Source organism: Pholcus phalangioides, unplaced genomic scaffold, assembly GCF_987345545.1.
Source record: "Pholcus phalangioides strain wild (caught in Gottingen) unplaced genomic scaffold, Ppha-v1.0 ptg000004l_1, whole genome shotgun sequence".
In the NCBI taxonomy this organism is placed as follows: Eukaryota; Metazoa; Arthropoda; class Arachnida; order Araneae; family Pholcidae; genus Pholcus; species Pholcus phalangioides.
Window position 1 is genome coordinate 11238169 of NW_028301597.1, and position 22758 is coordinate 11260926.

At 37.1% G+C, this 22758-nt stretch overlaps 1 protein-coding gene and 1 long non-coding RNA gene across 4 annotated transcripts in view; both read right to left on the reverse strand.

Moving 5' to 3' along the window:
• The window catches only part of LOC149086534 (uncharacterized), a 55296-nt gene that overhangs the window by 19349 nt on the left and 13189 nt on the right, over positions 1–22758 (reverse strand). Inside the window, exons 2-3 of one of the 2 annotated variants that reach the window (XM_089256001.1) lie at positions 22597–22710; positions 22323–22398 (exon numbers count right to left, since the gene is read on the reverse strand). In XM_089256001.1, the coding sequence (XP_089112127.1) occupies positions 22323–22398; positions 22597–22710 (190 nt within the window). The remainder of the gene's footprint in view (positions 1–22322; positions 22399–22596; positions 22711–22758) is intronic. The other variant, XM_089256002.1, reaches the window with a different exon arrangement.
• LOC149086535 (uncharacterized) lies at positions 10662–18126 on the reverse strand. 2 transcript variants are annotated; one of them, XR_016196131.1, is made up of 3 exons: positions 13628–18126; positions 12064–12381; positions 10662–11438 (listed from the first exon to the last, which is right to left on the reverse strand). It is a non-coding gene; the product is annotated as an uncharacterized LOC149086535 (long non-coding RNA). The 2 variants fall into 2 exon arrangements; XR_016196132.1 differs by lacking the exon at positions 13628–18126 and having other exon boundaries at positions 12064–13619.

A 22758-nucleotide genomic window follows, 5' to 3' on the forward strand; every position in this document is an offset into this window, starting at 1 on the left:
GTCGATAGACGTGATGGTCGTATTGTGTTTTTCTCTGTGATTATATTAATCTCTTTATAATAAACTAGATATATGGAAGACTGGATGTTGTGAAGATATTTATTATTTGAGATGTTAATTTTTTTAAGGAAGGAAAAACTCATCTCTGCCTCTACCGGAGGTCGAACCCGGGTCCCTCGATTGCCAGACGAGTGCTCTGACCACTAAGCTACAGAGGAGATAGAGATTTTCCTTCGCTAGAGCGTATATATGTGCCGAACGGAACCGTGCAATGGACGGTGAACCGATCAGCCAATAGCTCATGGACGATGAGCCACCAGATGGCTATATATATGACATGAATGTCGCTCTTCATTTGTTCATACAAGATATACGGAAGACTGGATGTTATCGGGTTAACTTCCCGTTTTTACTTCTTTTTGAATTCTTAATTTTTTTTATGCAGCATTTTTGTATTATAAGTTTTTTAATGCATCTCAGCAATATTCTTACATATTACTGCAATTCAAATGTCATATATATGATGAGATATCATGAAGAAATCAATGCTATGTTTTTTTATCGCAATTCTATCAATAGCCATAATACAAATTTCATTTTTTATCCATTTCATATCCTTTAAATCCCTTTAATCACATAATCTGCACCCTGCCGTTAAAAAGCATAATAGTTATTGTTCCAAACAGTTTTCAAGAATATGTAACAAATTTCAAGGCGAGTAAAGAGTTTTTACCACGTTTTCCATAAAACATACAACTGCGCGCCATCTTAATAGAATGTGCACGAATAAGCCCATTTTCTACTGATTGCATTAACGCGCACAGGCAGAACGTATTGGCGCAGGTAAAATAAGAAAATTAGAAGAAACATTTCTTATACACTCATGTCCATAAATTAAGGATAACTCAGAATTACACAGGAACCGAAATCTAAAGTAAAAATTTCACCTGTAGAATTATCACATCTGCAAGAATGATATGCAAATTTCAGGAAGCCACCAGATGATGCCGATAGTACTTCACAATGACGAGAGTGTAAGAGGGGGGTATTTGTATAAGGAATGGTGGCAAAGAAGTAAAATTGTTCACAAGAGTTCTGTAAGGCGCTCAGCGCCATAAGCAAATAGTTATGACAAAGAGGACGCATGTGGATGATTTTTTACTTGGTAGAATTATCGGCCGCCTGGAATGTGGGCGTACTCAGATGGAAGTATCCGTGGAACTTGGAATTGCCTAAAGTGTCATCTCTAGGCTTTGGCAACGATTCCAAGATAACAGAAATGTAAGTAGACGTTAGTACAGGTCGCCCCCGAGTTACAACGCCGAATGAAAACCGGTATTTGGCAGTAACTGCCAAAAGAAGCACAGCATCCGACCTGTCTCGTCAGCTATCTGCAGCCACGGGTACCACAGTTTCAAGGCAAACCGTGTACAGATGTTTGGGAGATATTGGTCTATACGCTCGCAGGCCTGTCAGATGTGTTCCGCTCACGGCAACTCACTGTCGGCAGCGATTAGCCTGGAGTAGAGAACATGCAAAGTGGACATCGTTACAGTGGGCTTGTGTGATGTTTTCCGACGAGTCCAGGTTTAGCTTGCAGTCCGATTCACGTCGGACTTTCACATGGAGAATGCCAGGTACCCGTTACCACCAAGACAACATCATTGAACGACACCGTTGCGGTGGTGCAGCATTGCTCGTTTGGGGTGGAATTATACTGGGTTCCAGAACAGATCTGCATGTTCAAACCGGAACCATGAAAGCCCAAATTTATCGGGACATCATTCTGGAACAACATGTACGTTTGTTTAAGGGTACCATGGGCGCAAAATTTGTGTTTATGGATGACAATGCCCGTCCTCACCGAGCAAACATCGTAAACGAATGCCTTGAATCTGAGGATATAACCCGTATGGAATGGCCAGCATTCTCACCTGACTTTAATTCGATAGAGCATGTGTGGGACATGCTTGGCCGACGAGTTGCAGGCCGTCAACCACCTCCTACATGTGTATCGGAACTTCGGAGAGCATTGCTTGCTGAGTAGAGTGATCTTCCCCAAGATCAGATCGATAATTTGATACTCAGCATGCCTAGGCATTGTACGGACTGTATTTCCATCGCATGGGAGACATAGAATGTATTAACCATCATACCAACTACGTAATAGTAAGTTTTTGTAATGGAGATATTTTTTACAATCGCTCCAGGGAACAAAAATCATAGTTTTTATGAATGGTATCATACATACACCATCGTTTTTGTTCTTTATCTTTTCTTTAATAAATGGGCTTTATGAATAAGTAACGTTTGTTTTGTTTCTGAACCTTTATTTGCCGGAGCTGGCATTATCCTTAATTTATGGACATGAGTGTATATGGAGAGCCGAAACCATCGTTTAAGGGTACAAACATAGTCCAGCCAATTTTCCAATTTGGGGAGAAGCACAGTAGAGGGCTGATCCAGCTGGGGATGCTAAATGAGAATTCTCATTCTTGTTTTTTCCCACTATAAATTCACTATACGGGGCCCGTGAAAAATTTGTCCTGAGCTCGCCAAAGATCTCAGCTTAGGCCCCTTTCACACGGAGCGGATGCGGAAGCGGGTCCGCATACCCTTTCACACGGAGCGGATGCGGAAGCGGGTCCGCATACCCTTTCACACGAGCACTGAAGATGCGGGTGTTTCGCCCGCATCTTTAGGTTGAAATTCGTGCATAAAAACTATTTTTTCGCAATTTTTGTAACTGTTTTTCTCCTTCACCCCTGATTCAGTGCCCATATGCAGCCTAGAGGTATTCTTTGGTGGTTTAGTCTAGAGCCACATAGAATATGGGAATAAAGATATCTTCATTCCGATCCTCACAAGTAGTCGATGGGAGAAAATGTCTTAAAATATTTTCAAAAGATTTTGAAAACAAATCTGTCTTTCCGGAAAAATATGAAAGAAAAATTCCAAAAACATCCAATGTTCGAAAAATCCAATCCAAAAACATCCGAAACTAATATGTTCCTAAAAAAAAAATTCAGGAGATATCAAAGAATTTGCAAGTAGAAAAAAAGGGGAGGGGTGGGGACGTTCAAAATGTCTGCGCTTAGAAATATTCACATCACAATTCTGTCTTAGGCCGGGATTACAGTATAAAAGTTTTATAAAAGTTAGTTTATAAAACTTGAAAAATGCAACCGATAGGCCGATCAGTTAAGTTCGCTCGAATGTAACAGATGTGTTTATTGATTACATTTTTCAAGTTTTATAGTGTAATACCAGCCTTAGGCCGGGATTACACTATAAAAGTTTTGTAAAAGCTCTTTGATAAAACGTGAAAAATTCAACCAATATTATCTTATTGGTTGAATTTTTTGAATGCAAAATGTGTGTGCGTGCACCGGTTGCATTTTCTGGAATGCAACCGATGCGCCTATTGGTTGAATTTTTCAACTTTCATAAAAGTTCTTTTATAAAACTTTATAGTATAATCCCGGCCGGATTACACTATAAAAATTTTATAACAATTATTTAAAAAAAAGCAACTAATAAATTTATCGGTTGCATTTGCTCTAATGCAACCGATAAATTTATTAGTTGCTTTTTTCAAGTTTTATAAAATAACTTTCATAAACCTTTTATAGTGAAATCCCATCCTTAGATTAGTCTCACTTCTGAAATATAAAATTTCATTTTTTCAAGTTTATAGACTGAATATCGTGTAAAATAAACTTGTAGGTATCGGGGGAACCACCAAAAATATTCAAGTGCTAGGGTCTTCAAACGTCTTAATCCGGCCCTGAGTGAACACGTACGTGGATATCATTGTTTAATAAAAGTATTTTTTCTAAAGTTTAAAAAAATTAACAGATTAAAAATTTAAAAAAAATAACAAATATTTAAAATAGTATTTCAGATATTTATATTTTTAAATAATTTTAAAAATTTAAAAAGAAAAAAATTAAAATTTTTAAATTAAATTTAAAAGTTATTAAAGTATGTAGTCAATTAAATATTCGTAATGCACAGAACGGCTTATCATTTTTGTTCCGTCAGTGGCCGTTGTTGGCAGGTTTTATTGTATAAAATTGTAAAGTATGGACAAAAGGCAGTTAAAGTTGCTATATCTCAATCTCAGAACGAAACAAAGGGATAGACGTATGTAGGTACATTATATTAATGAGCAGGGACCATCATATGGTGTTTTATGATGGTCATTTTATCATTATGGCAAATAATTAAAAAAAATTCCGTGAAAAATCACCTTCAAAAAGTACCCAAAGATGCGGACGAATTCGCTCCGCATCCGCATCGTCTGAATAGCCCCGAATAAACCTATTGTCAAAACTTCTATGTGCGGATGCGGAGCCCGCACTTAGGTTTTGACACATGCGGACGACGTCCAGACCCGCATGAACATTTCCTAGGTGCGGAGATTTTTCGGCTCGTCTGAAAGGCGCAGTATATTCCAATTGTTAAAACTTCTTCCGGACCCGCATCCGCATCCGCTCCGTGTGAAAGGGCCCTTAGGGGGCCCCACAAGATGTGTGGCCATTAAAAAATAGTGTTTCTCAACCTTTGAAATTCTGCGGCACGGTTGATTTCTTTTTCTTGATTGGAAGGCCTGGACATACAAGATTAATGGGAAATAAATGGGTAAAAATGAAGCATTAAACCACTCGCGGCCCAGTTTGGCAGATGTCAGGGCCCAACAGTTGAACACTGCATTAGACCAATAGCCCTTTCGAAGGACGGATTTCACATATTCCTTTTCCTATTCACATTTTTCGAAGTTCAATATTAGACACGTTATTTGTTCAATCATCATGCTTAGGTGTCTGTTTAGAGCAGGCGAGCACCACGGTTCTCCCCGAAGCACCCAGAGTGATCGATGCTCCAATTTGGTGTTAGCGAGCACTTGATCAACGTTTCATTTAAACACCCTGTGCAAATTGTGCATTCAATTACAGTAAAACCTCGTTAAGTCATAACCCTGATAAGTTATTTTTCTTCAGGCCCTTCCAGCTCTCATAGACCACAATGTTATTAAACCCTCGCTAAAGGTTGTTAACAGCATTGCCATATGCTTAAAAGTCACCATAAAATCCTATATACCAGTTTAAGTAACGAAAGTTACGCTGGGGAAATTCATTTGCTGACTAAGGTTTTTGGAACGTTGGGGGACTGTTCAAACTAGATCTCATTTCTGCATGGGTTCCATTGGAGAAACTGGAGAAACCGCAAGACACTCAAACTCTGTCGCAAGAAGCAATGGAAGCACTTCTCCCCCTCAGGGGGGGGGGGGACAGGGCATCTCCGGCAAAACCAAAATTTATTGATACGTCAAAGATTACATATAGTGTAACGAAATCAAAAATTATGTAAATCGAAGAATCAAATTAATCAAGTCAAAGTGCAACTGCGGGCACGGATAATAAATAATCATAGAAAGCATGGACTACTAATTTAGAGCTTGAAATTTAAACAAAATATCTTTGTTGAAAAAAATTTGACATTCTTTCCGAAATTGAGGTCTTCTGTTTACTTTTCCATACCCAGGGCCCCTCCACCAAGTCAAAAGTGTTCGAGATTACTTTGTACTTGCATCATGAACTTCTGATGAAGAATTAAAACACTAAAATTAAATTTAATGTCTATGTAAAATTAATGTGCAATAGAGAGTTCTGTTATGAAGAAAAGCTACTTATTCAAACAGTTGCTCTGTTAGTCTAAATTAAAAATTACTAGTATAAATTAAAGTGTACAGTACATTTCACCACAATAATTTAATTAATAAGAGAAAAAAATTACTATTATTTTTTCTTTCGCAATCTATAAATTTTATTAATATTTTTATTTTGATTCATACTTTAATAAATGTCATATTACTTTAAATTTATACGATTTTCATAACATTGCACATTAAAACTGACGGAAATCTGCTTACGCCGTCATAATTTTTCGATAACTTGGTGACAACTTATCGAGATTTTACTGTATTAAAATCATCCGGATTTCATGCATTCGTATGTCAAACATGACATAAGAGTGCTCTTCTTTTGATGATGGGTACAGGCAGTGCTCGCGACTGCAAAAAGGTTAAGGATCTCTGGTCTAGATTGCAAGCTTGTTACTGTATTCCAACGGCGGGGCGCGGTAGCCTGGTCGATAAGATGCTCGCCTAAAGTACCAAAGGATGTTTAGAGGTGTCGCGAGTTCGATACCCAGTTCGTCCTTGTCAGAAAACATTCCTGACACAGGGGTACAACAAAAAACGGCGACTTGACCGCAGCAAAAATTGCTACAGCAGGGATTCCCCCATCGAGGGGTTAGCGCACCAACCTCTCGATGAGAATGAAAAACAAGCCTGCCGTTCGGAATCGGCAATAAATTGTAGGTCCCGGTCTAATTAGCCCTCGTGTGCAGAAAATGAACGTGGTGCGACAAAAATGATCAAATGTATTCCAACGGTTCTCTCTCGTCAGCTGCATCCCTTGCGTAATTCATGGTTCATCGGCAGCTTCCCAAGAAGTTTGGTAGTTTTTCTCCATATAAAAGAGTCGCTCTAAAGAATAGGTTTTGTGTGCACAAATCCATATTTTCAGCTCACCACGACACTCCTAGGAATCCGATGCACACTTTTGGAAGCACTGTGGTGCTACTTTAAATTAGGCCTAAAAGTTATGTTGCCACACAGTTAATAGCGAACGAGCCTGATGTTGGTCTTCTCTTGAACTCACTCGTTCTGTCGCATGCGTATATTATACGATTTCGTCGTTCGCTAGAACCAGCCGGTAAAGATCGACGCAATCGAAATAAATAAAAAAACAGATGACAATTAGAAAAAAACAATTTTGCGGAAAAACTTTGTGCCCTTTCACCTGCCCCCCACAAGGCCAAGGATAATCACCATCATTGTTTTTTTCAGGCTATAAATTTATTACAGAGCCCGCCCCCCCCCAGTGAAAACTCTGGCTTGCGGACCCGCCAAAGATCCAACAGCCCTGCTCTATGATGTGGGGGGGGGGGGGAAGATCATGCCTTTCTACCAGGGTTTAAACTGGATAAAAAATTCCTTTCGCAAAAAAGCGAAAATGGAGGGAAAAGCTTTAGCAAAATGCTACAATGCTAATGTAATGATTGATGGTTGGATGTCTACTCGTTTCGTACCTCCTGTATGCACTTTTGCGAAAGTGGCTACTACTTCTTTCGCATTCTACGATTTTCTTTCGCATTTTGCGAAAAATGCGACCGTAGCTTAAACCCAGCTTTCTACGGAAAAACAATATTGTTCCTCCTCCTCTAGGAATTATGTGATCCTGAGAACACTGCTTTAGGGGGAATATTACAGATGTTGAACGGTCCGGACAAGCAAAGAAAGAAAAGTTCTCTTTTGTTCATACAGTCTAAATAGCTTTTTTGCCCCACTCATATAATGTCTGTCCCAATGTATGGTGGCTACATATTGGCATTGTTCTTCTCTGTTGCTACTCACCATCCATCCCTCCTGGGCAAAAAAAAAAAATGAATAAATCCTGAGAGAGAAGAAAAGAAATATTGAATGTCACAGCTTTTCTCCAAAGCCTAGATTTTAGGGAAAAAATTAAAAAAAAAAATCTCTGGAGAATCAAAAAATCTGTAACCTTCACTCAAATTTTGTGACTTTTTTAAGACTCCCATGACCTTTTTCTCATTCCATGACTTTTCTGGGACTTTGTGACTTTCCCGTGATGGTAGGCACCCTGTAAATAAATGTGATGCGAATAAAAAGGCCCCAACTTTAAGGTTAAAGAGCCTTGGACGAAGCAGGAATTTTGGGCCCCAGTGAATTGAATCAAAGATCTCTGATCAGTGATTATAGGACTATATAGTATTGAAATACTGGGAGCCCTAGAACTATGGAGGGGGCAAATACTCCAATGCAGAAATCGGTGCCCTAGTTATGACAGTGGCAATTGAAGTGACATATTATACTGCATATTTATACAATTGGTTCATAATTGTATTGTGTTGTAATAGTTAATAGTGACAGTTATGTTGTATAATATCAAATGATACAACATACCTGTCACTATCTTCAAATATTTAAATAAAAGTTTTCTTGAATGGCCTGTTCTGTTGTTTAGCTTCACAAAAATATGCATGAATTTTTTTCTAATTGCATAGACAACAGTGATCTTCCTAATTTTGCCCAGTATTAAAAATACACCTTGCATTCAACATACATTCATACACCTTGCGTTGCATACCATGGTTTTCTGACATTCTAATACCTTCTCTCTAATAGCAGAACAGAAGTCATATCGAAGTCAACTCAGTCTTGAACGTGCCCAAAAATATGTTTACCATTTTGATTTTTTAATTTTCGCCAAATATCATTCTTTATGCATCAAAAATGATTTACAGAGTGTAGCAAACAGGAGGTATGGCATTTTATTGGCAAATGGTCCATCCTAGAGGCATACTTCCAATTCATGTCATAAATACCTATTTTAATACACTGGTGAAATAAATTAAGAGAATTTGCATATTTTATCGAATTTCATGAAAAGAACTGAACTGAATGTAAAACCACTGCTTCTAGACAAACATGCAAATCTTGTACGTCAAATATGTAAGCGTACACGTGTGTGTAAGGCGGAGCCAGTAGAGAAACAGGCTTTATAAGCGCGCATAAGTTAAGACGCATTTCGTTCGTTAGCACACCTTAGCGAATTTCTTGGTGTTATTTTGCAGCAATCGGTTAATTTCAAATCGTAACAGTAAAAGTAAAAATGAGTAACCACCAACATTTAGATGATGGAATGAGGTGGCAAATTGTGGGGAGGCTAGAAGCAGGCCAATCTCAAGTCCAGATTTGTAGAGAGTTCAATTTAACGCCCAGTGTCGTGGTTAACTTATGGAAACAGTTCCAGGATACCGGATCCATCGAGAGAAAGCCTGGGCAAGGTCGTCCAAGAGCCACGACGGCCAGAGAAGATCACCATTTGTCGATTATAGCAAGGCGTAACAGGAGTGCTACAGCTTCTCAGCTCTCTTGTGACTTGTATGCAGCCACAGGAACCCGTGTATCAAGGGTGACTGTTTCCAAAAGACTTCAGGAGAGAAGGGTTGTTTGCAAGAAGACCTGCTGTTTGCGTCCCGCTCACTTCTACGGACAGGAGAATCCGTTTATCATGGTGCAGAGAGCATAGAGATTGGATCAATGGGCGACCGTTCTCTTCACTGATGAGTCCAGGGGCTCGACCATCTACTTGTCGTTCATAACAACCTGTCCCTCGCTGAAGGACAATTCTGAAAGACAAGCTGAAGGACAAAACTCTCAGCGACAATTCTGAGCGACCATTTCCCACTCGTTGAAGATTGTCGTTCAGACCACGTGATACGATAAGTACGCGAAAATGCTTCTTCGAGAGTAATTCATCTTCTGACCAATCAGCGCTATGTTAAGGAAATACAACAACTACTATGTTTTTTATTTTAATTGTTCTTCCTGCCGGTGGCAACAGAAACATTCTGTTTATTTACTTTCTGTCCCTTCCGTGTGTTTTTTTTCCCTATCGCAATGAATGGTGCTCAACCCAAGCGATGCTCCAAGACCATCGCCGCTCAGTATGAGGTGATAATTTTTTTGGAGAAACGCCATGTTTTAATTCAGGGGAAGCTGTCCTCTGACCTCACAAGTCACGACAAAAATACAACATGGTCACGGCTGGCGACAAAATTAAATGCCATTCCGTATGGTCCCAGCGAAGATGGGAAGGATTGAAAAAAGGTGAGTACTTCCAAGTTTGTTGAATTTTACCTTGTAATTTATGAAATATAGTTAATTTATTAAATATGTTTCATTTATAAAACCAAAAGTTTTGTTTCCTGCTGATGTTAGAAAAATTACAGAAACGAAATAAGGAAATATTGCATTTAATCGCTTAAACTAAATTTTTTTTTTTATCATCATCTCCTCTCAAAGGAAAAAAAATCTAATGTAATTGTTTTTTATGTGGTTTATATAAACAATGGTAGAATGTTACAAAAATTAACAGCGGTCCAAACAGACCTTTTTGAATCTGGTTTTTGAAGGTTGAATTAATGTGGCAGTTATGCATAGGATGATTATTTAAACCACAACATTTCTTTTTGTGTAGACATGGACTCACTACAAGAGTGCTGTGAAAAAAAATATGAAATTCTTTACATTGTGATCTCATTAAATTTAACTTTTGGGATACTGTGCCTATTACCTCTGGCATACAGAAATGTTTCACGCATTTCCAATTGAGTTTTGTGGTCTTCCAGTTAGTGCCGTCTTAATGCATAGGCTCCCCCCCCCCACCAGGTTTGAGACTGCTCTGCATTTTCAGAAACTTATAACACATACAGTTGTGACATGATGGCATTGGGTTGTATCATTATTGTATATAACTGTCTGAAAGTTTGATGCATAATGGATATGATTACGAGGTATTATTTGTTAAATCTCCTTCACTTGAATACACATTTCAGGTCCTGTTGATGTATCCCTTACTGTTCCTTCCCATCAAGAGGAAACAGCCTCAGCTTCATTGAACAGGACGCCACAACGAAGAAAAAAAAAAAAGCATGCTATAGAAGAACTCATACAGGCACAGGAGGAAACTGCAATAACCTTCAAAGAAGTACCCACTTCTATAAACAATCTTTCATCACAGTTATGTAACATGATTAAAGATTTTATTGAAGTATATAAGAAAAATTAAAATTGTTATTTTTTTTCCTTTTTATTGATTGAATTTGTGTTGCTGTATTTCATTTAGATAGGTCACTTTTTAATCTCCCACAGGAGACTGGAGGATAATATGGCCCTGTTTACAGTTAAATTCAACCATTTAAAAATTCATGAAATGTATGCATTGGCTAACAGAGATCAGGAAAAAACAGATTGGAAAGTTAAAATGAACAAACATAGGGAAGGATCAAGATCACTAAAAATATTTTAATAAAAGCTATTTCCGATATCTTTTTAAAACCAAAATCAATGAATTCCTCACACCTTGATTAAGTAATGAGTCAACTCTCAGTTACATTTAGTTTCATTGTGCATTTATTATTTTCTTTTCTTGCAAAATTTGAGGTATGGCAAGAATTTAACTGCCAGGACAATACATTGCAGCATAAAACATTCGAAACACAAGACATTTTATAAGCAATACTACATTCAAAAACTGAAAACATCACAATCAAAAATTCACAAAGATAAAACTTGGAAGACAAACGCAACATTTGTGCATGCCCTTCGGGTCAATAATGCTTTCCCTCCTTATTTTTGACTGCATTCACACATATAGGTTGGAAAAACACACCCGCAGTCAGTGTTTACCGCTCCAAAAAAAAAAACCCACACAGTTCACTAGCAATAGTCATCATTACCGCTGAGCATCCATTGCCTCGATGTTAAGAGTCAGAAGTTCTGTCTGAAATAATAAAAAAACTATGTAATGATAGTTAAAAAGACTGCATAGAAGCATGTGAATTATTAAAACCTGACATTGTGTCAGACAGAAATCATTACAAATATCCTGAAATTTAGTAATGGAAAAAAAATTTCTTTACATAAAGGGTAAGAACAGTGTTCAGACAACATACGTGTATAGTACTACAAGAATAAATTCTGTTTGATAGTTTGTATAAAGATATCACACCTTTTCTTATTTTATGTCATTGCATAGTGACAGTTTTCATGGAACGTATCATAAATGACTACTAAACCAGACATGCACCTAAGCCATATTGCTCTGCGGAACTTCTAGCAAATTGATACATGTTTGAATGTGTGTGTCCGTGTTGTGAACCTAATGTGAAGCTTGTTTCTGTCTAATGTTTGGTATAGTGATGCCATGTGGCACCCATAGGCGTAAACTCATTGAAAATTTGGAAGGAGGGGTTCAGGCTCAAATAATGGTGTCGTATAAATGCAAAAACCATATAACTGGTGCTTTTAAAAAATTAACCCCCCCCCCCCCTTCCACAGACGTTTCCCAAAATTCAAAATCATAAAGGATGATTATTGGCAAGAAGTTGAAATACTATATTTCTCACCAATTGTGCGTTGACGGAGTGAAACTGCTTCCCGTTGACGTAGGAAGGCTCTGGATACTTCTTGTCAAACTTTGATGGTGCCACAACAGGCATGTGTATACAGTCTATGGCACAGATAATTCCCAGGAATTTGAGCTTCTCCCAAAAACTCTCTTGCAGGTCGACATATTGGGACATCTCACATACTTATGTAGCATCAACGTATTGATGGCCACAGTAACTGTATGGATAGAGTTACTCACAGACTGTTCGTACATCCCCAAACTGACGTCTTGGCTCAGGCTTCTTTGGTAGGCACCAGTGACATGCACATAGAACCTGCGCAAAAGTCAAATCAAACATGAGGTAGTTGTTCAAGATATATTGTAAAACTATTATATTTGAATAAGCTAATGTTATGGTAAAGTGCTACGAGAAACTTCTGTTAGAAACAAATGCTAACGCGCTCTCGGAAAATGTAACCATCACCCCCCCCCCCAAAACATGAAAAACAATGACATATAGTGTAACTATCGGTTAGTAATGGAATGGTCATTATAACGAGCATATAGACTGTATACCGTATCTCTCACTCATCCCCCCAGTGCAAAAGTACAAGGGAAAAACATGCATAAGTGAGAGCAGGGCCGCAACTAGAGGGGGGAGCAGATGGGTATCGGGCACTAGACCCGAGGGGGGGGGGTGCAAATTTGATTCTGATACCTCTCCTTCAAAACGTTACAAAGGGGCATCAAAATACTAGCTTCCTCAGTGAGAGAGGCATACAAGCGAATAGCATTATTATCCATGCAGCGTGCAATCGCTTCAGTACTAACAGAAATAGGTAAACCATTAAGTGAATATTTCATTGGAACAACTGTGATGGACAAAGGGTGATCTAAACAAAATACTGTAAACTTGTTTAGGGTACTTATTAATTTTACACACACACATATATACACAGGCAAGGCTTGACAAATGGAAAAAATATTTAAGCGCCTGCCCAATTTCTTAGCTGCCCTGCAAAATTTGGGAATCACAGGTCTGGGGTTGTTTCAAGAACGCAATGGGTCCATGTGCCCCCATTCCGCAGGGACCCACCCCTACGCTTGGATCTTTGCCGGTTCTTTCCAGAAAAGGTGAATTTAGAGTGTAAAACAATGAAAAATGATAGAAATCAGCCCCACCTTTGTGGGTACCATGCATGGGCCTCAGGCAAAGTTATATTCTAGGACTCCCTTAATTAACTGAAAGGGCCTGTAGCTTATAAATTTTATGCTTTCCTCGCGAGAATCATAGCACCAACTCTCTGTTACGAGGCCACTTATGCACATCGGGTCGAACAGAACTACATATTTTGTGCATGAGTTTTTCAAAATACTTTTATTTTGAAAGCCTAGTGTTTTTTAATGAATATCAAAATTACTTGAAAACATCGTGAACATAAAAAATGTATAGGCCTAAATAGGCTTACGTTAAGTACTTGATTCGTTTTCCATTATTAATAAAAAACATTCATTCAAAATGAAACAACGAATAATTTCTGATTAAAATTATTTTAATTTAAACGTTAATTATTACTTACCTTTCTCTCAACTGTCAGCGGTGTCTCGAGTTCCGACCTATGGGCCAACATCGGCGCAATTCCTCGAACATTTTCCTCGTAGCATTTTTCTTCAACCTAAAAAGGTTCACGAATTCTTTATCCGACAGCTTAAACGCATCCATGACGTATCTATTTCAAACCGGAGCACGTGCAGGCATTTGAGAATCGTAATAATCATTTAACAACACGTAAGTCGACGCCATCGCCATTGTTAAGCCTACTCAAATAATTGTCCTTCCGCTGAACGAGAGGTTCCCGGCTCTCGTTCACAATTGTCCCTCCCAGCGATCCGCATTTATCGTTCACGAAGAATATGGTCGCAAAAACTTCCCTTTTATCGTTCATAACGAGAAATCGCTGAGTGAACGATAAAATCGTTACCGGGGACAAGTAGATGGTCGAGCCCCTGGTTCAGCCTAAGCACCGATTCTCGCCGTACGTTCATATGGAGAGAACCAGGGACCCGCTACCTACCCTCCAATGTCCATGAAATTTACCATTATGGTGGAGGAGGTTTAATGGTATGGGCAGGCATCGTGTTATGGCCGCACACCTCTCCATGTCTTTGAAAGAGGCACTGTGACTGGTGTGAGGTATAAGGATGAGGTCTTGGAGCCCTATGTTAGCCTTTCCAGGGGTGCAGTTGGCCCAGAGTTCATTTTAATGGACGATAACGCGAGGCCACTTCTGCTCAACGATTTTCTAGAGAGTGAGGATATCCACACCGGATGGATTGGCCAGCCAGATCTCCATACCTTAACCCTAGAGAGCATGTCTGGGACGCTCTGGGGAGGGCAATTGCAACTCGCAACCCCCGTCTGGGAACCATCCAGGGAATGAAAACAGCATTGCTGAACGAGTGGGACCGATTGCCACAGGAAATAATAAACTGCCTTATTTCAAGTATGAAATCATGCTGCGAGACCTGTATATCTGTAAGAGGGGACCACACCCCCCATTAACCCATTTTTTTGTTTATTCTGCAACCGCTGTTTCATACCTTCCGACTCCAACGAGTGTTACGCACGATCATGAGTGTGTATTACAATTATTGAATGGCTATTTGTTTTGTATTGTATCAATGTATGTACACAAATTTCATTAAAATCTGTACAGTAGTTCTAGAGATGATCAATAGTAGTAATCAATCATAGTATCAATGTAGGTACATATCAAATTTCATTAAAATCTGTACAGTAGTTCTAGAGATAATCGACCAAGTCTGCAAATTCTCTTAATTTCTTACACCAGTGTACAATTTTAAGCAGGGTTACCACGTTTGCCACGTCAAAAACCTCAAATATTGCTTTTCAATATAAAAATTCCCATTGGAAATGCACACGTTAATAGCATGTAATGTTTAAAGTGACTGTTATACAAAGAATACATATTTAATGTGATTCTAAAATAATTTTCTACTCTCTGCAGAATTATTTTGGACCAAAAAATATATATACATGGTTTTTTTTCCTTATAAAGTATACAACTTGAATAAGGCATAGAATAAACACTGGAAGGAAAACTATGGAATGATTTGACATTCTCTGATTCAAGATGATTTTTGACCTCCAAAATTTCTTCAACTGCTTATATATGTGCTTTGATATTGTTCCGGATAATTTTCCACAAGACTTTGAGGTTGCAAAACAAGAAGCGGTTCGACGGACAAACACAGATTTATTTACAGAACAGCAATTTACACGTATTTACAGGCTAATCAGAGAGCTAACAACTTTCTCACAAAGTTAAATCACGACTGGATTTTCATCCTTGTGCCTCTCTAGCCTGTGAGCGTCACACTATTTATAACTCCGGAAAAATTCGAGAAAAAGAACATTCCACAAAATTCTATTTTACAGTTTCCTAGTCGGCAGCGCTACTGTATGGAGGGGTTGGACCACTGTCTGGAGGGGGCGGGGCTTTCTAGAATGTTCCCGCCAATCGCATGCCTATGCGCTAGACCAAAACCGGTATATCAACTGATTTCGATATTTTGAGAGCCATCAGAAGAACTTGCGCCATCTATCGCCTACAGATCGTAACATTGCCCCTCTCTTCGGAAGGTTGTCACTGTGGTAAGAGGCCAGTCTGTTGAAGTGGACCACCTAGCACTTTTTCTGGATCCGAGCTACGACGTTGTTCAGTGTCTTCACGACTCTGTAGGGTCCCTCCCATGACGTCTGAAGTTTCGGGCACAGTCCTTTCTGGCACTTCAGGTTCCAGAGCCAGATGAGGTCCCCTTCCTTGAAGTCATGAGACGTGGCCCTCACATTGTAGCAGTTCTTCATCTTTCCAGCCAATGTTGATCCTGTGTCTGGCGATTCAATGCATGTCCTCGAGGTGCTCCTGGAGTCCCTGGACATGTTCTTCCGGTGAAATAGCGGCATCTATCGGTCACCGAAACATCAGATCACCTGGCTTGCGAAGGTCCTGTCCCATCAGCGATGACGAGTATCCGGTGCTCTCGTGGGCGGTCGCAGGATGTTCGGGGCGATTTCTTTGCGGGCGGCGCAAGCGTCGCAATTCTTGCACCACTCGTGCATATCAGTCCTGGATTTGTCCCAACAGAATCGCTCACAGACCTTCTGGAGAGTCTTAATCACGGTGAAATGTCCACCGGTCAGGCTTTCGTGCAATTCTTTCAGCGCATCTTTCACACGGCTTCTTGGCAGGACGAGTTGCGACCGGAACGTCTTTCCATCCTCTGACTCCCATCTGCGGTACAGCACGCCATCGCTCAACTGTAACAATAGCTGGGAACGTTTGGGGAATTTGCCAAACCTGCCTCTCTTATTTTTGAAACATGTTTATATAGTTGTAATTGTATAATATTTAATAGAATTGTTATGTTTTCTTACCTTTTATAACCGTGCACGTTTGATTCAATTAGTCTGTGATATTTTCATTGCTCAACTGATTTTTGACAACTCTTCGTGAGAGATACCCAGATAGATAAGCACACCTATTCACCTTGGCAAAGTCTAAAAAGTCCATGCATGAAGCATTCAACACTTCATCTGAATCTGGGTTTGTCGTGTTCAGTTGTGCTCTGTGTTCATTCTCAGTTTCGATCACTATCTGCAAGCCAGATGACAATAAAAAAACATGAATTTGTCCCCATCTGGCTGACAGTTGGCAAACCTGCTTGCACCATAGAATTTACTGAAGCTAGTTTGTACGCACTGCAGAACTCATAAGCACTTGGATTTGTGCGGTTGCCACACCCCTGCCTCTGAAAAATGGTTTTTCTAACAACAATTCTTGGGACATCATTAATGATTTAAATGTTAAATTCCCACCTGCTTTGCCACGGGGTCTGGTTTTTGGTCTTTTGGAAGGACCTGAGCTGACAAATTTCCATGATTCAATGAAATTGCAGGTCTGGGAGACGTGCAAATGCTGACTTTCAGGTGAAACAGCGCAATGTAGTTGTTTGCCATAAAAAAGTTGTCTCTGTGTTCCATTTGTCGAGTCAAAAATATCATCTATGATTTTGACAAACTCCACAGCTGGTGCAGCAGATGCTCTTATCAAACCCCCCCCCCCCAAAAAAAAGGCACAAATTCATTCCCGCAGAGACAGAGTTGCTGAAAACTTGCACAGCAAGACTTACTTGCATTGAATTGAGACCAGTAGAATAAATATGCTTGTCAGATAGTTTTGGGGCCGCTTTGGCATACATATTTTTGTCTAATTCATAAGTCTCTGATATGTTCAAAATATGTCCTTTATTTGTTTCCAGGTGTGTGTTATACTACATAAGATTACGCCGCAGGTTTTTCATCAGATGTGGTGAATCATAAATACCATAAATGTTTTGCCCATTGAAAATAAAATAAGGCTCAGTGGGATAAATATTTAACATTGAAATGAGACGGTGAAGTATTTGTGCCTTGATTGCAAACAAGCGCTTTCACAACAACACCTATTTCATGTAGCACCTGTAAAGTTCCCAGAACAATTTCTTTTAGCTTGTCAGCCGACATGACATGACAAGAGAAAAAAAATTCTATAGGTAATTTTCTCTTGCTAGTCAGGCTACGTAACATTAACACAAGTGCTTGGTTGGCCACACTTTCAGACTCAACTCCATTACCATCTTTTTTTTTTTTCTTTTATTAGACAGAACACATTACAAAATGCAAAAGAAAGACAGATGACAAGGCCAAAATGCATAAAAAATAAACAGATAAACAAAAATGGACATACATATACAACCACTTTGTGACCCTAAAGGGACTGCTTGTCACTTCCAGAAGGTCGAAATAATTTATAATATTAAATTTCTATTTTTCAAAGCAACTTTATCGTTCTATTATCATAAACAGTAATCATTATACCTGTGTACACGCACGATAATTGCATTTTTATTGTCACAAAAAAATGTTGAAAAAAAATACAAATTAAAATAATTTTATCCTGTTCATAATATTACCTCTTCAAATTTTGATGATTAGTGATCATGCAAATTGTTGAAAATATACATATTTGTGATAAATACTTCTATGCACAAAAATTAAACATGCATATTGTAAAAGTGGAAAGAAAAATCTTTTTCAATGCAAATATTTCTATTATATTAGTGTTTCAAAACTATACTCTTCACGAAACCAAAAGTATTATAATTCAATCTCTTATCAGTATGATTAGCAGCTTGATATTTAATATTTTTGGACAGTTTTATTTGTTTTTGGCACTTGATATTCAATACTTAATCTAGTTGATGATCTGTTTCGATTCCTATTAACCATTCTTTATTTGCTATAACAAATTTTATTCTGTATATATAGTTTTGTCTTATAGATAATGCGTGGCACTCAGTTTTGTTTTGGTTAGAGGGATTAGTTTTTATTGCGAATCTGATTTAATTATATGTATTGTCTAATTTATTTTTGTTAGCATAGTATACAACTTCCCAAGCAGATTCCATGTTACAATTGAGTATATCCATGCATAAAATATATCTTCAAAAAAATCATCTATTGCATTTTTAAGTCTATAATACTGCTGCAAAAGTTTGAATTTTTTTAGTTATTTTTTCACAGTGAAAATTCCATTTTAGGTCGTCCTGTATTATTATGCCCAGATAGTTATAGTCGAAAACTGTTTATTTCTTGGCAGTTACAGTGCGATATGCTTTGACTAGGGGAATAGTTATGAATTTTTATATGTATATTATCAAAATTGTATGTTCCTTGTCTTTAAGCAAATATATTTAGTTTTCTAAATATTTATCTATAGTTTGTTTTTACTTAGCCAACTATTTATTTTGAAAAGGTCTTCTACTTTTTAAAATAAATTTTCTATTTCCATTTCTTCTACATACAGTACTGTATCATCAGCAAAAGATATTAAGTTTCCATTTAGTTTTCAAGTTTGCAAAATTTGTTTATGTATATGAGGAAAAGTACAGCTCCTAGAACTGATCCCTGAGGCACACTCTTTTTTACTTACAAAATTGTACTAATTTTTTCATTTATTTTAACTGCTTGTTGTCTATTGTAATAATGTGCTTCAAACCATTTCAATAGATTGCCACGTATGCCAGCTGAGTAAAGTTTCTTAGTTAGGATATTTAGGTCAACATAATCAAAAGCTCTTTTTAGATCTAAGAATACGGTTATTGATTTGTTTTGGTTATATCCATTGTTTAATCGATTGCATAAATACATTATAGCCATGTCTGTATTTTTTTCTTTTGAAATCCATATTGATTACCATAACCTTTGAAAAAACAGGTAGAATAGAAATCGGTCTGTAATTTATTAAATCAGTGGTATCTCCTTTTTTATAAATGGGGGGGGGGGGTACTAGGGAATATTTGAGTTCGCGATAAAAAAAAGTCTGATATTGATGAATTTATGAGATTTTTTACTACATCTAAATATGTTGAAAAAATTTTAATCATTTTAGGGGTAATTTTATCATATCCACTTGATTTGTTTTCATCTGAAGCACACTGGAATTCTGGTAATATGCTATTCTTTACATTTTTGTTCAAAATGGTTTCATTGATACATTTCCTCATTGCAGTCTTTTATTTCCCCCCCCCCCCCACAAATGTTAAAGTTGTTCTTAATATATTTCAGCTTTGTGGCTTTTGTGAGTTTTTCTAATTCTCTGTCAGTTCTTGTATTCTATTTCGAAGGATATAATATTTGGATATTTTTTGTATTTTTTGTACAACTTTTCTTTGTAGTTTATTCTATCTATAATTTCCTTGGTAATCTATTTTTTCTTGGGTTTTTTAAACTGTTTTAGACGATAAGTTCGAGTTCAATGTTATTAAATCCATGAATCGTTCATATTTATTTTGAGTATTACTCTCTTCAATAATAGTTTTTAAATTCAAATTTGAAATGAATTTTTCAAATTTTTCATAGTTTATTATCGTTATTTGTTCATTTGTTCTGTTGATTTTTATATTCTTTTCCAAAAAATTGATGTAACCTATTATTGGGTAATGGTCAGTGACTTGGGTTTTATAAGCAGTGAATTCTTGTGTAGTTGTTTGATTGGTTCTATAGAAAGCATGGTCAATACATGTTTTAGTTCCATTTCCTAATCCAACAATATTATCTGCACCTTTATCATGGACTAATAATGGTTTGATTGACATTTCATCAAAGACCAAAGCAAATAACCTTTCTTTCTTGCTCTTCCCTTGCAAAACATTTTTCAATGCCCTCAAAACATCTTTGTTTATTCCAGGCACAGACAAACGCAACTAAATGAACCTTTGGAGTGTCTGTGGTGATGGTAATTGTAGAAAACTACACAGCATGCAATACGCAGAGCTGCTTTTACAGAAAATTCTGTATGGCATTAACCTTGTCAAATTGTATATACCTTTGCCCTTTCATTTTTTCTAAGCTGGTTTACTTGCCATTCAATGGAAGTTGAGAGATTTACGCCCATGCCTTGCTCAACAAGATTCTCCTTTAGAGAGTGTTATGTAGCAATTTCTATAGAATTCTTATATTTTTCAAACTTTGCTCTCAATCATCTTGCAGAATGCTTTTGTATTTTGAGCTTATGTGCCAGCTTTACCTTTCTGGGCAAATATTTTTACTGCACATTGGAGTACTGCAGGAGTTACCATAGCAATATCTGTGGTTAATGACCGAGTAGAGGAGGGTGAAAGCATAGACCCAGAAAGCACACCTGAATGGTTGCTAGAGGTATGGTACCCTTATCACAGATATCAGTTCCAAATACAAATCAGATACAAATCTTGCTGGACATTGTGATGAGGCTTGGGGGGAATGCGGAATATTATGCACCAGATTATCTTTCTGGTTGATGTTTATAAAACACCATTCCTGGAAGTGATACAACTTTAATCAAGATGCACATTGTAATACCAGCAAAGCAGTTGCTGAAGAACTATTCTGACAATAACAGGATGACATGACACCTGGCTAGCAGCCAGTTCACCTGACCTTAAACTTCTTGACCGTTGCAACCTCTGGCTGTGGGGTACCCCAAAATGTTATAAACAGTGGTCGGATAGCAAACTTCGGTGAATTGCAAGCTCCAGTGTGTCCCCTTAGTCGTCCCCTGTGTCGATAGAAAAGTTTCTCAGGAATATTAACGTGGGGGGCGCATTTGGTTTAATAAAGATGAATTGCAAGTGCATCCACATCATGACCATGGCCTACTCTTGATCTACTGTTTAACAAGCATTTTCGTGCTTTCACTTCATAGCCAGAACATGGTGGACAATATATTTAACATTTCTTGAGTAAGTTGTAGTTATTTGTTCAATTACTTCATTTTTTTTAATGTTTCCATGAACTATGAAATCGTGCAATGCTAATTAAGTTATTAGTTAAGTTGCCCTGAATGGCCATCTCATTTTGCAAGCAAATTTGAGTTGAATGAATACAGTCATTAATTTTCCATTTTAAAGTATTTTTCCCCCTTTGCCATATAAAATTCCATTGCTTCAGGAATATTCATGAAAATTTTCAAGTAGTTCCGACAATGACTCTTCTTCTACAGTGTTTTAAATCTGAACTTTAATTTTATATATATATAAAATCACCCTGTATATCGTAAATTGCTAATTAATCTGCATTATTTATTGCTTCATTAAATACATTATATTTACATAATTTTTAATATAGTTTTTGCAAAATAGCTTCCTAATTAAACATACTGAAAGTAAGTGGAGAAAATATCTTTATATTATATGGTTAATAATAACATTAAGAATTTTCAAACAAAAAGTAATCCATTGAGTTGAGCAAAAAAAAATTAAATAGCAAAAGTTGGTTTTTGTTAAAATGTAAGAAATATTTATTGATTAATTAATGTGTAAATAATGTTAATTACATTAATAAACATTTTATTTTAATTAGAAGTTTTAATAATTTTTCAGAAATTTTATTGTTTTTAATGTTAATGCTATTTATGACATGAATGTCGCTCTTCACTTGTTAATACAAGATATACGGAAGACTGGATGTTGTGAAGATATTTATTATTTGAGATATATGTATATATGTTAGTTTTTTTTTTGTTTTTTTTTCCTTCCTTAAAAAAAAAAAAATTAACATCTCAAATAATAAATATCTTCACAACATCCAGTCTTCCGTATATCTTGTAATGCTATTTAAACCGAAAAACAGGGTTAAACTAAAAAAACCAGTTTTTTTGGTTTTTTACCAACCTTGGCTGCATGTTATATTCTGCAAAATATCAGTAAACGATGGAATCAAAGGATGACTAAAAATCAATAAGGAATTCTGAAAAAAGAAACATTTTGCAAATGACATTTGAAGTTTGATTATCAAGGGAAAAAAAAATGGAATTCAAAAAATAATTGCAACATTAAAAATTAAATAGGAAACTCCAAGAAGAATTCCTATGGTTTGGATTATCTAAAAACTCAAATTAACAAAGTTCAAATGAGACAAGTTCGTCTGTATTGATACAATACTTACAGTGGAGATTTCTTTCAAAACATACTCGTATAGTGATGTCATCTTCATTTTCATACACTCAGTTTTTGAATTCAGAGCAACTTTCTTTAGATACGAGACATACAGAAGAAATAGCTAAAATACAAAAGCATACTTGATTTTAAAAAAAACCATACATATAAT